General features: G+C 40.8%; 1 protein-coding gene across 1 annotated transcript in view; it reads right to left on the reverse strand.

Annotated features, from left to right (window-relative positions):
- Positions 1–17,973, reverse strand: part of LOC148424135 (contactin-associated protein-like 5) — a 176,718-nt gene that overhangs the window by 67,940 nt on the left and 90,805 nt on the right. Inside the window, exons 6-10 of the mRNA XM_088414911.1 lie at positions 12,100–12,284; positions 11,048–11,191; positions 4,395–4,668; positions 4,088–4,231; positions 2,172–2,325 (exon numbers count right to left, since the gene is read on the reverse strand). Of these exons, the coding sequence (XP_088271037.1) occupies positions 2,172–2,325; positions 4,088–4,231; positions 4,395–4,668; positions 11,048–11,191; positions 12,100–12,284 (901 nt within the window). The remainder of the gene's footprint in view (positions 1–2,171; positions 2,326–4,087; positions 4,232–4,394; positions 4,669–11,047; positions 11,192–12,099; positions 12,285–17,973) is intronic.

The following is a 17,973-nucleotide window of genomic DNA, read 5'->3' on the forward strand; positions in this document are numbered from 1 at the left end:
AACCCGCTAATGTCGGCTAAAAATACAGTAAATTCATAGATTAAAGTTTGGCAAGTGTTTATATGTTAGTTGACTGACTTTAAGATTGTTGTTGATTTATTATTCAACAGATACTACATGATGCACCATACATGAGCCAAAATGAATGTGAAGTTCAACGTGATGACTTGCATACTCTCTCACGGAGTTTTGGTGCAGATGACCAGTCCTGAGAACAAATTCTCAACAAAATAAGTTATAGTAGTTATTTAATGAATATACAATAATGTTAATAATGTTAATAAGGATAATGTAATGTTAAATAATGGGAGAAAGGAAATAAAATAAGCAAAAAATACAAAAAAAGATTGTTTATGGTTACTGCGGCTATATTGCGGCGTACATAGAAATCTAGGAACTGATACCCTACTTTGCGGGTTTCAGACTTCGCGGGGGGTTAACAGCCCACATTAACCGCGAAGTAGGGGGGAACACTGTATTATATCTGCTTTTTCCAGTGCTTCCAGTGGTTTAGGACACAGCCCGTTCAGTTTAAAGTGCTCACCAGTTTCATGATGGACCTACCAAGAAAACTAGATATTGTGAGCAGAGATCAACCAACCCCAGTGCTAGCTAGCCTTTCCCAGCAGGGTAAATGTTTTTTTTTCTGTCATTTTCATGAAGGCAATTATGAACGTTACACACATATATAAAAGCGTCAGAGAAACCCAGCAAATTATATTGCTAGAAAAGCCTGCTGTTCACATCTGATCGGTTTGATGTTTGGAGCCGTACTGGGTTTGTCATCTTGAATGAAATCACGAACGCAGCAACAAGACACCAAATATCATCAGGGCACTTAAAAACTTTCAAAAATGTTTGGGGGTTCCTGTTGAACACTTTTCCTCGGCATTGAAGTGTCTTAAAACAAGATGGATTCATTTTCAAATAACGAGGCACTGCATGGATCTAAATTGTTGAGTGCAAACATTTTATTTGTATTTTTAATAGGTGTTGGTCATGTTAATTCGTAATGAAATCAATGGTAACAAATGTCAAAAATACTCATCATTATTCATGTTAAATTCTCTGGAAATCAAATGTTGCTTGATATTAATGGTGATGTACTGTATATGTTGAATTTTCAAGCCCTGGTTTCATACTGATGTTATTATGAGGTTTATAAATTTAAGCAGGAATAAATCTGATGTCACTGAAGGCCCATGGTTAAAATGCCCAGCCCACCCACGGGTTTTACATGAAATTACATTTTCAAAAAATATGGATTCTAAACTGATCCTTACTATGGGACAAAATTGCATGGTTTTTGGTATGGCATTGATTGTATTTAAAAGTGACGTGATAGTAGTGATATTTCTACTGAACAGAAGAAAAAAAAAAAGTACTTTGGATTTACTTGATCCAGGCATGGGCATTGGTTGCACGTATTTAAAATGTATTACTTCAACATACTATTTTTATACTTTCAAGAGGAAGACTACAACATTTCATCCATTTAACAGTAAATGTGCAAATGAAAGTTTGCACTTTTCCACCAATGTCAGCTGCATGATGAAGCAAGCATCATAACCACTAGCAGTAATGCTATTTTATACTATTATAGGCTTGAAGAAAGCCAGTAAAATGAACAAAAGACTCCCAGATGAGCTTAATCACTGATTAAAACACTCCAGCTTCCATTCTTTTCATTGATAAAACTTTGACTTGCATAATCTGTTGAACCGAAGTTAAAGCAAAATTCTTGAAAAAAAAAAAATGGAACACCAAAAACCTGAACCGGATGAAGGATGAGACCCTAAGACACAGAGATTCATGTATCATTGTGGTGCAACTAGTCACCACAATGGAATGATAATTCTCATTCGAGAATCCGTCTGTTTATGAAGTCAGATCTTCAGACTGAGGTAAACTCATCTGCAACGTGTGTTCAGATGCTGTTCATCTGAAGGATTTCCTCGGTGCTGCTGTTTAAATTGGACTGGTAATGGGTTTAGCTATGTGTGAACAATCAGTAATTACAGTAAAGACCTGTTTTCACTTTCCGATGAGGAAAAGAAGGCAGTGCCAATTTGGGATGTGATGTTAATTTGTTCCAAATGGCCAATGCATCTGCTGTCAATGAGAGTGGAGGTAATTGTTTGAGAAATCGCGGCATCAAAATCAGCACCTACCTGTCTGTGATGGTGCACGTGTCAAAGTGAAGGTCATTAAAGTTTCCCAGCATGCCTTGCTGCACATGGCTGAGGTTCACTGGCTGGCCATTGATGGAGATGAGCTGCATGCAGCCCTGGAAAACTGGAGGTGGACAGTCAGCAGCAGGACAGCCTGGAAGTAAATAAAAACAAAAATGAGAAAAATAAAACTTTTGTCGTTGGACAAAGTGGTTAAGAAACAAGAGTGAATGGCTTGAATGATTTTAGTCTTCTTTACCACATTATGTATTCTCTGTCAGACAAACACGATATGTTATGCAAAGTAAATTGCTAGGATTCATGGCTCTAATTTACAATTCATCACGTAAGTTGATTTAAAAATTGACGTGGTGGAAATTGACAATGTAATTAACATGATCACTGTGGGACTGGCTAATTCATTTTTTCTGTATCTGGGATTAATGACACGATGTATTAGGCTTTTTTTTTTTTTTCCCTTGCGCTGTGGGCATAGAGCAGGGGGTGTGGACGATATTAACAGTGAGCTACAAGTCAAGTCCTCTGGAAAAGCTCACAATTGCCTAAAAGTTCTGTCCAATTTTTGAAGTACTTTCACAAATTGCCATACTGGTTTACCTCTTGTTATCCTACTTTTGTTTTTTTTAATTACACAGTTTTTGTCAATGCCGCGCAAATGTGCATCCATATTGCAGCTGCTTCATGTTAAGCCAGCGTTCTACACACAAATTATATTTGAATGGACTAACCAACTAACTAATGCCTACACAACCCATAGTAGACGCTAGTGTTTAATGCAGTGCTTGTCAATTATATATTGCCAAGCCCCCCTAGTATAGGGAAAACCTTTCATGCCCCAAACACACACACACGCGCGCTGACTATAAATAAGATTATTATCTATAAAAATTGTATGAATATACAGTACCTAAACCTGTATTGTTTTTAACATTAGCAAAAGAAAGAAAATAACAACATAATCAACTTTCGACAACTGTGAATTTTTTTTTTATAGCGGTTGTACGGGTTACAGCTTAGTCTACACCACATGACTAAAACGAAGCCTTTTCCCTGGGGTCATCTGCTGCACTTTGCGCCCCCCAAGACGGGCCGGCCCCAATATTTGAGAAGCACTGGTTTAATGCGAGCCAAACTGGACGTTGCTTTACATCAAACACACACTTTGGTCATGTGTGCATGCTAATGCTAGCTAGCTTTCAGATATGACCGTTTCCGACAAAGTCAGAAAAAACAGGCAACAACCACAACGTGCTTCCTTTTTAGATACTCATTTATCGGCGCCGCCCTGCCATGAAAGGGAGGTCTATTTTTGGTGAAATGCACCCAAAAAGTTTGGACTCAGACTTGCTAATACATGCTTAGCTATGACACGGCTTTATTCACAATGCTTCTGTTTACATCTCAAGAATGACACACTATCCCTATGGCGCATGTACATCAGACAGGACAGTCATGACTGGAACCAGCTGGAGAAGCAGGAGAAACTTTCAGTGACAGTAGCAAAGTAATACGGCTGCCCTGTGGTTTCAGTCTAGCGTTCATAAATAAGTCCTTGCTGTTTGAATAGACTTCCAAAGGAAAAAGTCCTCTGCTTTTCTCGGATCCACTTGTTTATCCATTTGACAATACTGCAGTGTTTTCTCTAGAACAATGACATTCTCTATTTTCATCCTTTTCATCCACATGGATGAGGTATGATTTTTTTTCTGTTGAAGAAAAAAAACCTCAATCTTCTAGGACGTATTTGGCGGTTCAACCCCGCGCATACGTTATTGTCGTTTTCAGATGAGGTCACTCGCATTCTGCTGCCCAGAGGTACTTTAGGGCCTATTGTTTACAATATTTTGAAAAGGTCACCGAAGGGCGGGAAAAATAAAAGACTTATACACACCAACCTCCAAAGTAAAAGTTGCCTCTTGACTCCAGCGCCGTCGACAGTTCGATCTCAGACGGCGGCTCACTATCCACCATCAGACGGATGAGGAAATTGCTCGTCTCCAGACTCACGGAATGCCACAATCCATCATTGACTGTGTAATCTGCAAAAGAACCAATGAGATGGCAGTCAAAGAGTTATTTGTTCTGTCTTTCCGCTCTCTGCGCTCCTCAAGGCGAGAACGAGTATAAGGCAATTGATGTTGTTTTCAGGGCGCTCTTTTACAAGCTGATTAAATTCTGTTTGCGTGTCACCTTTGCGCTCACCTGGAGAGACCTCCGACTTGCGCCAGGAGGCATGCAGGGTCAGCTGCAGCCGGCCGTTGTGGATGCGTAGCTGTGCTCTCTGGGGCCTTGGGCCAAGTGGCGCAGACAGGAGCAGCCCCTCGGCGTTCCACGTGCGGAAGTGGAAGCGGGTTGAGAAGCCCCCCGTGGCAGACGCCCCCGCCGCTGCTGACGGAAGTGTCAGGAAGCTGCTGTTGGCGCTCAGGAAAGTACAAGCCGCCAGCTGGGGCTGTGAGCACGAGAAGGTCACGTTGCCCTAGAGTGTGACACAAGCTCCAATTTACACCTATTTTTTTAGGACAGCATGTCTCATGTGAGATTGAATTCTATTTGTATGGAAATCAAGTTGACATGCTCGGGCACGGAACATATGGCTAAAGAACCGCCTGTGAAACCTTTCTCTCACCCAGACCAAAATAATTAAACTCCAGCCGTTTCAGTGAATCAGCTTGTAAGGCTTTGATAACAACGTCTGACATATTTAAAACATCATAAATCTCAGATTTCTTCTAGAATAGCCATATTCCCGTTTGGGAAGTCAGTCGACTTTCTCTTACCAAATAATTAAACTCAAACCAGTGCAGTGCATCAGCAGACAGTTGTACGCCTTTGATGCAAAATCATGACACTTTTAAAACATCATAAATCTAACACTTTTTGTGGAATATTATTTTTCCCTTTTGTGGAGTTAGTTGGCTTACCCTCATCCAGACTGAAACAATTCCAGTCTTTTCATCGCACAGGCTTGTCGGTCGTTGATTTAATATCTTGACAGCTTTAAAATATCGTAAATCTAAGACATTTTAAAATTCCTATTTCCATTTTAGAAAGTCAGTCGGAATCATACACTATACACTGTTCACTTCTTGCTACTGCACGTAGGAATACAAGCAGCAGCAAGCAGCCAGTCTCAAATCCATTCAGTATACCTCTTAAAAAGTATTTTTTGTCTCACAAAAAAAAAAACAACTGATCATTCATTGTTGTACACATAAATTTACTAATATTAATTTTAGCCCCTCCTTGTTGTGACCAAAATATGCTACATTGACCATTCAAAGCAGTCAAAGTGGATAGATAGTTTTTAGTTGAAGCAATTGTTTAAGCAACAGCATGAGCCTGCTACAAATTCAATATGGACCGATGGTATGTGCAAAATGTAACTTGAAATGTTTGATTCAAATCAGTGTTTTCAAATGAAACAGGACGAAGTCTCTTATTCTAAACAACATCAGCCTCCTGAAGAGGTGTTATCTCCCAAGGGAATGTTTCGGTCTGTTTTTTTTTTCTTTTTTTTTTTAATAGCTACCAAACATAGATGAAGGGTCTGATCTACACTTATTAACTCATTTCCCAAGGTTCTGGAGTGATAGATAAGACAGTAAAATCAAATCAAAGAGCTTTATGAACTGTTTATTTTTATTGGCTATCAAGACTAAGCATTATTATCTTTATAAAGGCAGATGTTTTGACACGGCTCTTGTTCTCTAATCTATTCTCTTGGGCTGAGTTAATTGGTATTGCTACTTCAACTCTGATCCCGTCTTGGTAACACAATCTCTTTTAAAGCTTTCAACACCTCCAGATGATTTGGGAAGATGGTCTGTCCATGCCAGCCTCTCACATCTACAACACCCCCGTCATTCCCAGGAGGTGCTAATTGGAGCCAAAAATCAATACCTTCAAAGATGGGGTAAAAAATATCTAGCAAATAATGTCAGGGTAAGGCGGGGCCTCAACCGATATGTGAAATTGCCAGCCGTATGTGGCAAAGAGAACTGAACATAAACAAAATGACCCTTAAATAGTTGCTAATTCAGGTTAATATTTGAAACCAAGAACATGAAAAAAACTGAAGTGTGATGGAACCATTTGTTATGTTAAAGTTAAAGGCCATGTTGACTTGCAAAAAAAGGGAGCTGACAAAGCAAAAACAGTGGCAGGCTTACACAAAAACCAAAATAGTGCTCTCACTTAATAAACCTGGAAGTTGTAACTTAATAAACAGATTGACAAAAAAAAAAAATCACAAATACAAAACTGCAAGACTTTCTGTTTGGACTAATATTCATAAAATCGTGGCCTGTCATCTGCCTTAGCTGCACATTGGCTGAGGCATCCAGTAGGTAAGAAGCCCTATTTGTAAAACACAACACGTTTTAATATCATGCAGAGAAACTGGTCAACAGAGGGAAAACATTAAAATCGTGTAGATCCCCAGAGCATAAACTTGGGCACACTGTAGAGCTGCAACGACAGCCTGCTGAAAAGGGTAATTGTCATTATGGACACAAACTCCACAACGAATAGAATAGAATAGAATAGAATAGAATAGAATAGAATAGAATAGAATGTCATTCATGTTATTGTACAGACAGTATACATTGACATTTGGAGCACTGTTCTGATTGGTGTACATTAAACAATAATTAATTAAATAGAAAGTACATTATAGAATGAAATACAATGAGTACAATTGGTAATTTTATTGTGTTTTTGTTTTTTGTTCTTAAGAGGTTTAATAGCTCTGGGGAAAAAAACAACAACACATCTTTGAGTCTGTTTCTCTGGCGTCTTTGTACGGCGGCACTTAAGTGCTTATGTGCATATTCAAAAAAAAAAGAAAAAAAAGAATTACTGACAAACAAAAAACACAAATATAAAATGCAAACAACAAACAAAAAGACAAGAGACACAAGAAAAAAAGGGCACCTATGAAAAAAAGATCGCACAAGAGAAAAAAAGGACACACAAAAAAGGAGCACACAAGAGAAAAGGTGCACACAAGAACAAATAATTTGTATATGCCTGTTTTAACTGGCTCCTAAAAAGCAATTTCACAGGGCCACGATTCTTTGATAGTGGCAATAACGTTTGACTCACTGACACCGCTCATTTTTAAAAGGAGAAAAATAACTTGTCTCAGGAATAAAGTTCTCAGCAACACATACATGTTAGCAGTCAGGAGGTGCTTGATAGCATCCAAATGTGACAATCGCAGATGCAACGCATGCGTAGTAATTATTGATGCAACAAAATGCTGTTTTTAAATGGTGCAATGTGAAGCCCGTGGGACACACACAACATATTCTACAATGCAGCACAAGTGGAAGACTATATCTTCAGTCACAATTTTTACGTTTGAACAGGAACAGCGACATGCATAGTGGCAACATCTCAACTCTTTATGTTCCATTAACGCAATCTTCGAGCAACATCAGCACATGCACTTCCTGCCCCGCGACTACTGGGTGATGTGGCAACTAAACATTTACCAATGCAGCATATTATCTATGATGGCAGCTGTTTTGTGATGAATATTAATAAAACATCACATATTAATGAACACCTGCAGCCCACCTTCAGAATCAAAGAAAAAAAAAAAGCCAAGTAACTTGCTCTGATATAAAAGCTGAAAAGCAAATAAACTTGAATGTAAATGTAATTTATATTTGGACTTTGAAAAGTTCAATTTTTCTTTCTTCTCTGTACAGGTTTTATGTTCATGTTTTGAATGTGTTTACTTTTATTCAGAACAAAACAAATTCATTATTACATTATTTTGTCTACTTATAATGCCCATGGTTTTAGTTTGTTTAGTAAATGTTTTTCCTGTTCTGTGCTTTGACCTTTGGCCTTCCGCAAGATTGAGTTAGACACTCTTCTTTCTATGTATTTTTTTTCATCTTATTCATGAATAGGTTGCAGATACAGCAGTTTAAGTGGAAAAGCCAGACTTTCCTCTCTTCTGAAGCTACATGCAGCTCACGTATGTCTGGGGCGCACCAAGTATTCCATTAAAAAAAGGGGGTTTAAGTATTAAAACAGTTCAACACCCAATTTTATCAATCTTTATTCATAACTGCTCTGAACATGAATGTTTTTTAGAATATGAATAAGATTGGTGATACAGTCCATCTCCCTGGTACTCTGCATACTCTTCAGCATGTCTAGTTGAGTAATGATATCTGATTTTTTGAGCGCCGCAACTTTCTCAATGTTGGTGTTCGTCTGTGCTCCGCTAACAAATTCTGTTTTTATTTTGATCTATTTGCTAATCTTTCTCTCCATGGCGAATTTGGAAAAAGACAAGACTGAGGGGGTACTGGATCTCTTTCCCTACTAGTTGGTGTAATTTCGGAATTGGGTTTCGCTAAAAGCTGCCTTCAGCCTGAGCTATGGCAGATCATAAACAAACAAAAACAGCTCGGGGAACAACACAACAAAAATGAAGTGGCTACAATAAAATTAAACATTGACGGCAAATAGGGGGCTGCAAAATCTCTATCCATAGGCCGCAAACAGCACACGGACTTTGAGAATGAGGCCCCCTACTTGTGTGTCCGCAGTTGTCCCCAGGGATGTGTCCAAAACATCTCACCTTGGACTCTCTGAACCTAACCGGCTGACTGAGCCACCTCATCTTGCTGTGTTCAAAGCAGAGGAGCAGCAGCTCAACTCTGAGCACCTCCCAGATGACTAAACCTCTCACTTCATCTCTAGGGGAACACCTGGAAACCCTATGGAAGAAACTCATTTCGGCTGCTTGTTTGCAGGATCTTGTTCTTCCAGCAGGTTGTGACAATAGGTGAGACTGATACAGAGTCCATGTCACTGTAGAAGCACCATTCAATCTCTTGATCGCAGCTCCATTCTTGCCGCTCTTGAGATAAAAAATCCCAAGAAACTCAAACTCCTCCTATTGGAGCAGGATCTCATCCCAAATTAGGAAAGGGCACGCAACACTTTTCTGCCTAAGAGCTAGTACAGATTTGTAGATGCTGATTCTCATCCCAGCCAGCACACGCTTGCTCACAGTTGGAGACTATAGCTTGACAAAACCCAAAAAAAGATCACATCATCATCATTACTACCTTACTTCATGCCTAAAATGTCTGTCAATTAAGACAAGAAGGGTTGATGATAATGAACCCTCATACATTCGAGGTCTGTCACCAAATTTTTCGGACCATAAAGGTCTGTATTTGGAAATCATATAAGGTGCACTTTATAAGACACATTACTGCACGCCATTAAAAGAAACAAACCAGTATATTCAAATTCAATCCTTGATCCAGCCTGATTAAGATTTTATTTTTATTAATTTTTAATTTGTAAACAAATGTAAAATACCATATTTTTCAGACCACAAGGCGAAGTAAAGTGTAAAAAAATTAAATTTAAGATAACGATATGAACATACATTAGGTGGCACATTATACATTTTAAATGCATCTTAAACTTTTAAAAATACCCTATGACTTTTGTTATGGGGAGGTGGGGAAGCAAACCATTTATCGCAGAAAACGCTTGATGGTAGCTTCTCCCTATTTGTTTAAGAATTGTTTGAGTTAGAAAATAAATAATTGTGCATTTGGGCTACTTGACAAGCAGCATCAAGGTTGCATTCTGACTAGTGCTTCCAACAAAAGTCATCTGAATGACATCAGTAAAACCCCAGACAATTACATGAAACAGCACACAGAAGTGACTCTTAAATCCCTCCGGAACTGACAAAAATGACTTCATTTATTGGCCATAGAGCCAAATGAGTTAAATTTAAACTGGGGTTCAATCGAACGCGATGCAGGCATCGTGTCCGGGATGGGCAACCGGTGGCAAAGTGAGCCGAGGCGTTATCGACGCCCGCAGGGCAGTGCAGAGCAATCACAGCTCCTTGACTCGCAATGAGATTCCCCTCCATCAACCTCAGGGAGATTGTCCCATTGAAATTCCATTACAGCTCCCATCATGGCAGCTGCTCTCTCTCCGCCTCCCAGCTTTTGTTGTCAGTAAAGGACTTTTAATGCCCCAATCACACTTTAAAGGCCATGGTTGGCTCAGGCAAGATGCTCCGTGAAGGTTTGCAGGGGTTACTGTCTGATTATCGGACCCTCCGAATCTCTTCATCGCTTTGGAAATGATGGCCACTTTACAGATTTCTCCATCCAATTTCCTTCCGAGAATTCATCAAAGGCCATACTTTCACCAGAAAAATCAGAGATACAAGTATCTAAGTGAATCAGTAAACAAATGTGTTTCCAAGAACCTCTGAAAACAAATATGCAGTGTATTCATCAATGTTTCACCTTTGTTTTTGTTTTTATTTATTCAACCATGAAAGTGAAATGATCTAACAATGAAAAAAGTTCCAATGGGGAAGTAGTAAGCACTTGATGCTTTTATAAATACAGTAGAGAGATTATGATAAAAGCTGTGCAGGTTCAAATGAGTAATAGTAATATTTCTTCACTGGAGACAATCTGCAAACAAAACAAGGACAATGCAAGGACCCAACTCTGGAGTGCTCCAAATATCTAACAGTGGACAAGGGCAAGGAAACTAGTAAGAATAAAACACCTAACATTGCTTGTGCTGTGGCACTAAACCCTGGTGTGATATCTCGAGCTAAAAAGAATGAGTTTAATATTCATATCCTTAGATAGACAGACAGACAGACAGACAGACGGATGGACAGACGGATAGATAGATAGATAGATAGATAGATAGAGAGATAGATAGATAGATAGATAGATAGATAGATAGATAGATAGATAGATAGATAGATAGATAGATAGATAGATAGATAGATAGATAGATAGATAGATAGATAGATCGATCGATCCCAAACTTACCACACTGTGTATCTGTGGCTTGCGTCGTTTGGCCAGGTCTATGATATTAATGCCATTGTAGTAAAGGTTCTCCATGCATCCGTGGAAGTTTTTCCTGAGGAACGTGCCGGGTTTCCCAGGAAGCGGGATTCCACCGAAGCTCAGCTATGACAGAGATATGTGAAAAGCTGCTTAATTTCACTTATTCATGCCAAAGAAGGTGGGCTATTGGGTTGTGTGAAAAACCAGGGAAAACAAGCATTAGGTTAAAGTCCAGCTAGCAATTCCATCACTATGACATGCCATCTTCAACAGAAGAGGCGGCGAATGGTCAGACTGATCCCATGCAAAAAAGAATGTTACGGTCTCACTTTTCAGCTGTTTTTTCCTCCATATTACAAGTCACTTTCCCTAAACAGAATACCAGAAAAGGCATTCCAAGACTTATTTGTGATCTCTGACCTCAACATATCCATTTTTTTTTTTTTTAATCTGTAAGACTGTGGAATGCAAGCCAAGCTCACTTAAATGATGCGGCTCCCTTCAAAACAAATCCCAGAGCCGTTTGGCGAGCGTTTTCTGGGAAAGCTGTGCCAGTTCCAGCATCTGATTATTAATGGGATGGAGTATGTGGTCATTAAAAGGTAAGGTTTTCAGGAATTGAGCCATTACTTATGCCCGCCAGTTCTTGCGCGGCATGCACGGTTGAAACGTCTCTTTTTAACAGTTGCGATTTTATCAGCTTTGGCCCGCTAATTAATGCTAGCTGCATGAGTTGAAAGCATTATGTCCGGCTGACTACTTTTTAAAAGGAGGAGGCTTTAAAGGGATCCTGAATATGCACTCGGCCGCATGCATTATGCAGAGGGAGCACGGAGGTGTCCAATCCATACTTTATACATTTCCTCTGCTATTAAATGGAGGTCTTTTTTTTTCTCTGCAGTGCTAGAGAGAGAAGACTTCAACCACTTCTCACATGCGTGGTGTTTCCAATGCTCTGCTTACTGGATAAATGCATCAAGTGCACTCCATTTTACAAACCGATTCGGACCACTTGATGGTAATTTACTCACCTCATAGTCCACCTCCAGCGAGGAGGCCTCCCCTTGGGTTTGGAAGTGGTGTGTGTGGGCGTCCACTGTGAGGTTGACATGCTTGTTGAAGCGTTCCACGTGCACCGCGTGCCAATGCTGGTCATCCAAAAGGCTGCCCACCGTCACGGCCACGCGAGGGGCGCTCAACCTCGGACGGCTGTCGTCTGGAAAAACAGCAGGGGGTTGGATGCCAGTGGGTGTTAGGTAAGTCATAAGTGAGATAGTGGGGTCAGTAGCATCCATGACACCAACTCATGAACTGTATGTTGGCCATTAATAAGTAATCTTATAAAACACTTGATTCCTTGTTTTCATGACCTTTTACACAGTAGTAAATAAAAAAACCTTAGTGTTAGCATTAATTAAGGTTTCAATTGATTTTGTTTTACAGAGAGCTCCCTGCGGTGCTGCACTTGCAATTGCAATTTTAGCTTTGATTTTGTTTCATTTCTTAATTATATGTTCATTTGATGCTATACAAGTATGATTTTGCAAAGATCCCCCCCTCCCCCGTGCATGAAATGTGTTTAATAAAACCATGTCAACCTTTTTTTCTCATGCCCAGTGATCTCCTAATCGTAGTATGGAGGATGAACAGACATGTGTCTTTTTTTCAGGCACATGCAAACACCGCACAAGAAGGCCGGGGCCAGGTGGATTTGAACTCAGGTCCCTGACCTGTGAGGATAACCACTGCTCCACCGAGCCGATATCAGCCTACCTCAGGATGAGCAAACAAGGTTAACAAGGTCTGCGTCAGTTGCTAGGGGACCAGGACAAACTGATGAGAAATGGGCTACTGGAACAAAACAGAAAATACGGAGTTCCTGGATTTCTACTATATAAGCAATTCCAGAGGATACATACAGCAAACGTGGGACCAATGGATACTTCGAAACCCACAATCACGACTAACAAAGAAAAAGCTGTTAGCCCAATGTTTAAACATCCATAATCAATACTACTAGAGATTAATGAAACACAAAAACAATCCTACAGCAAGGGGGAGCCAAGGACGACAGGTTAGTGTGGAGATGTCATCATCATCATCAATCCCACAATCAGAAATTTGGTACCAAGCCCCAACAAACAGCCTCAACACAAGAGCTACTGACCTGTGAAGGAAGATCGTGACCCAACTGGAAACCTGGAGCCTGGACTAATACTGAATGCCAAGTACCTTCAGAAGATCTACTAGCGGATATGAATGCTGCTCTGAAAACTCCACAAGAACCATCACTGAGACAAACAAGCTGTTACACAGTAAAGCAACAGTAATCATGGGGATGCTTGGATACAATGTGGGCTTGGGACGTCACAAACAGTACCTAACATGGAACAGATGGTTGGAGACCAAGATAAAGGCAGCACGGAGAAAGGTGAGCTAGCTAGCTGAACCCCTGAAAAGAAACATGGTGAATAAAGGGGCGCCCAGGAAGTACAACTCACTGTCCTTACTAGAGGCACTCGAATCTTCCAAACGGCGACCAAAAGCTCTGGCCATGCAATTGAAGAGATACACCAAAGATGGAGAGGCCAGGAGAATAAACAAGTTGTCCTCCAATGATCTAGCCAAGGTGTACTCTCATTGGCAGGGGAACAACAACCGGTCAGACGCGCCGAGAGCTGAGATGGAAGAATATTGGAAAGACACATGTGAAAGAGAGGCATCACACAACACCAATGCCCAATGGCTAGTGGACCTAAGATCTGACCACAGCAACCCCTGAGAACAAGAACCAGAAACCATCTCAATGGCAGACATCCAAGAAAGAGTGTCAAAGATGAAGAGCTGGACAGCACCAGGCCCTGACATGAGCCATACGTACTGGCTGAAGAAGCTAACTGCACTCCATGACTGCCTGGTAGCACAGATGAACCAGCTGCTCAGGGATGGGACTCACCCAGAGTGGCTAACCCAAGGCAGGACAGTCCTAAATCATGAACGACCCCGAGAAGGGACCCATCCCATCCAATTACCGGCCAATCACCTGTCTCTGCACATCATGGAAAGCTCTGTCAGGCATCTTTGTGGCAAAAATGAGTAAGCATGTGGCTCAATACATGAGGGAGACACAGAAAGGAATTGACAGTAACACCAGGGGAGCCAAGCATCAGATACTGGTTCAGATCATTACGAAGCGCACGTTCAGGTACCAATTCCGTGGTGGGGCAATAATTAGACACCTGCTCTACATGGATGACATCAAGCTGTATGCTCACTGATCGACACCACCAGGATCTACTGCAATGACACAGGGATGTTATTCGGATTGGACAAGTGTGGCAGGATGGTCTCAAAGAGAGGCAAGATGATCCAGACTTCGAAGCTTGATTTACCATAGAGCAACATAGGTGATATCCAAGACAGCTACCTTGGCATCCCACAGGCTAATGGAAACCATGAAAAGGCCACAAGGAAGTCAACCACAGCCAAATACTTCTACAGAGTAAGGCAGGTCCTGAAAAGCCAATTTAATGGTAAGAACAAGGTCCAACCCATTAAAATGTACGCACAACTAGTCATCAGATACCCTGCTGGCCACAGATATCATGACAAGAAAGCTCCTCACCATGCATGGAGGGTTCCACCCCAAGTCAAGCACCCTGAGACGATACACTAAACTGAAAGAGGGAGGCCGAGGACTAGTAAGAGTTAAGACCACAGACCAGGATGAAACATCAAATATACAAGACTACATCATAAAGATGACCCGGAAGGATGAACTGCTAAGTGAGTGTCTCAGGCAGCAGAACCCTGAGAAGGGTGCAGAGGAGGAACAGACAACCTGGAGGGACCAATCCCTACATGGCATGTACCGCCATCAGAAGTGGCTGAAATCAAGAAATCCTACCAGTGGCTGGATAATGCAGGACAGACAGGCAGCACACTGGCACTAATCATAGCAGTACAAGAACAGGCCATAAGAACAAGAGCCATGGAGGGCCAGGACCTACTAGAGTAGACCAGCCCCAAGATGCAGACTGTGTAAAGCAGCACAGACAGTCAAGCACATAGTAGCAGGGTGTAGATGCTAGATGCTAGTGATCAGTGTACATGGAGAGGCACAACCAAGTAGCTGGGATAGTATACAGGAACATCTGCAACCAATATGGAATACAAGTTCCTAAATCCTGATGGGCCAGACCACAGTAGGTGGCTTAGAACAACAGGGCCAAGGTGTTGCGGGACTTCAGCTTCCAGACTGACTAACAGGTCCCTGCTAACCCACCAGACATAGTGAAGGTGGAAAAAGAGCAGAAAAGGGTAGTGGTGATAGATGTGGCGAGCCCAGCTGACGCCAACATCAGAAAGATGGAACATGAGAAACTTGACTAGTATCAATTATTGAGGATTGAGAGAGCAGCTGGGACGGATGTGGAAGGTCAAGGGTTACGTGGTCTCCGTGGTAGTGGGAGCATTTGGGGCAGTAAGCCCCTGAGTGAGTGGCTCCTGTAAATCCCACGAACAACATCTGAAGCTTCAGACCAGAAGAGTGCAGTCCTAGGAACATTGAAGATACTGCGCAGAACCCTCAAACTCCTAGGCCTCTGGTAGAGTACCCGAGCTTGAGGATGGCACGGATAACACTCCGCCGAGGTGAGAAGTAGATTTATTTTTCATACATTACATATATATATATATATATATATATATATATATATATATATATATATATATATATATATATATATATATACACATCCAGTGTGCCCCCGGTTTACGAACTCTCTGTTTTACGAATTTTTCATCTTACGAACATGGACCGCGGCATTAACTATTCTCGCATGACACGGAAACGCTGATATGCTATTGGTCTTATAAAGTCACAGTCACGGTCTCAGTCACGGAGATGCCGATATGCTATTGGTCAATTAAGGTCACAGTCCCGGTCTCACTCACGGAGATGCGGATATGCTATTGGCCAGAAATGCCGATATGCTATTGGCCGAACGCCTTCATCTAGCTTGATGGCACAGCTGGTCGGTGTGTTGTGAAGACTTTGCAAACTTTATCTGTTATACATGGCTTCTAAAATTGCTAGTGGCGGTAAAGGAAGAAGTAAGAGGATGATGACAATAGAAACGAAGCAGGAGATGATAAAAAAATACAAAGAAGGCGCACGCATTGTTAACCTTGCTCATGAGTATGGCCGTAACCGCTCGGCAATCTTCTAAGGGCAAGAATTTCCTTGCCAGGGGACGGACCTCGGTCAACAACAAAATGGAGAGGCTTCTTCTATTATGGATTAAAGAGAAGGAAATCGGCGGTGATATGTTCTCGTTTGAGAAAAGTTCTAGTTTAAGAAAAAAAAAAAATAAATTCTGCGGGTTGGTCTTTGCTCCCCTCCGCCTCCACACAGCTCAAGTCACGTCGGCCCAAAGGTAAATGTCATTTTACCTTTGTATATTTATGTTATTTAATTTAACTGTAGATTATGTTACTAATTTTTAATATGTGTATAAAGATGTTTTTACCTAAGGTTTTTGCACGTGTTGCATGCATTCACTAATTAACATAGGTGCTCATACGAGCAATTCGAGTTACGAGCATAGCCGCTGAACGGATTAAGTTCGTAACACGGGGGCCCCACTGTATATATACTGTATATATATATATATATATATATATATATATATATATATATATATATATATATATATATATATATATATACACTCACATGCTTACAGGAAAATGGAGCTAATCAAGAAATACGAAGAAGGCTAAGCTAGGCTAGGCTACCCTTACTACAGAATGTGGCCATAACAAGCTCTCAGGTCACCTCAAAGGTAAATAAATCCTTTCCGTATTTTTTTATTTATGATGTTATTTAATTGTATACATGTATATTATACATAAGTAGCACTCACTATAATATTTTGATCCCAATTTATAATATGTATACATTATTTTTATGTTTTTATCTGGGGTTTCACACACATTTGCTATTTAACACTGGTTAATTATACTGGTATACGGCAAATTCGTCTTACAATTCCAACCGTGGAACGGAGGTTCCAGTTTCCTCCAATATTCCCCAAAACACGCGATGTAGGTAAATTGCACACTCCATAATTTGCCTCTCTATGTGACCTGCAATTGGCTTACCCAACCTACTGCCCGAAGACAGCTGCATAGGCATCAGAACTCTTATAACCCTCGTGAGGATAAACGGCTAAGACAGGTGTAGGCAACCCCTTTTCCTAGAGAGCCGCATACCTGTATGTTTTTGATGTCTCACTCTCTCTCTCCTACATCACACTTGATTCAAATAATAAGCTCATCAGCAAGCTCCACAGAAGCCTGATCATGAACTCCATCATTTGAATCAGGTGTTATATAGAAGGGTGACATTGAATACATGCAGAATAGCATCTCTCAAAGACTGGAGTATCCCAGGCCTAGTCTCAGAAAAGTGATGGACATCAGTTAATTTACAAATATTAATCTATATATCACCAGGACTCCCTCAACTGGAAATCTACTGTACATGCTGTGATGGACACATCAAATTAGACAAATCCAGGAATTCAGAGAAACAAATCCAAGTGAAAGGGGAAGAAACAGTGCTTTAGTTCTTTAGCTGGGAGCTGGGGTCAGTGCTTTGCTCAAGGACACCTTGTCAGTGATTGGGAAGCACAAACCCACCTCTCAAACATCTAGTTACATTTTTTATTTTTTTTGCAGTTTGACTTGACCTAAATGCTACGGTTTCAATGAGCAAATCCTTACAAACTAAATTTGATAGAGCTGTCCCCACACATTTCATGAGAATACCATCGAGTGTTACCTTGCTTTTCCAAACTTTAAAGTACAAAAAAAAGCCACTTTTGCCTTGTATAGCCTTA

This window comes from Hippichthys cyanospilos, chromosome 5, assembly GCF_059441005.1.
Source record: "Hippichthys cyanospilos isolate Australia breed blue-spotted pipefish chromosome 5, RoL_Hcya_1.0, whole genome shotgun sequence".
In the NCBI taxonomy this organism is placed as follows: Eukaryota; Metazoa; Chordata; class Actinopteri; order Syngnathiformes; family Syngnathidae; genus Hippichthys; species Hippichthys cyanospilos.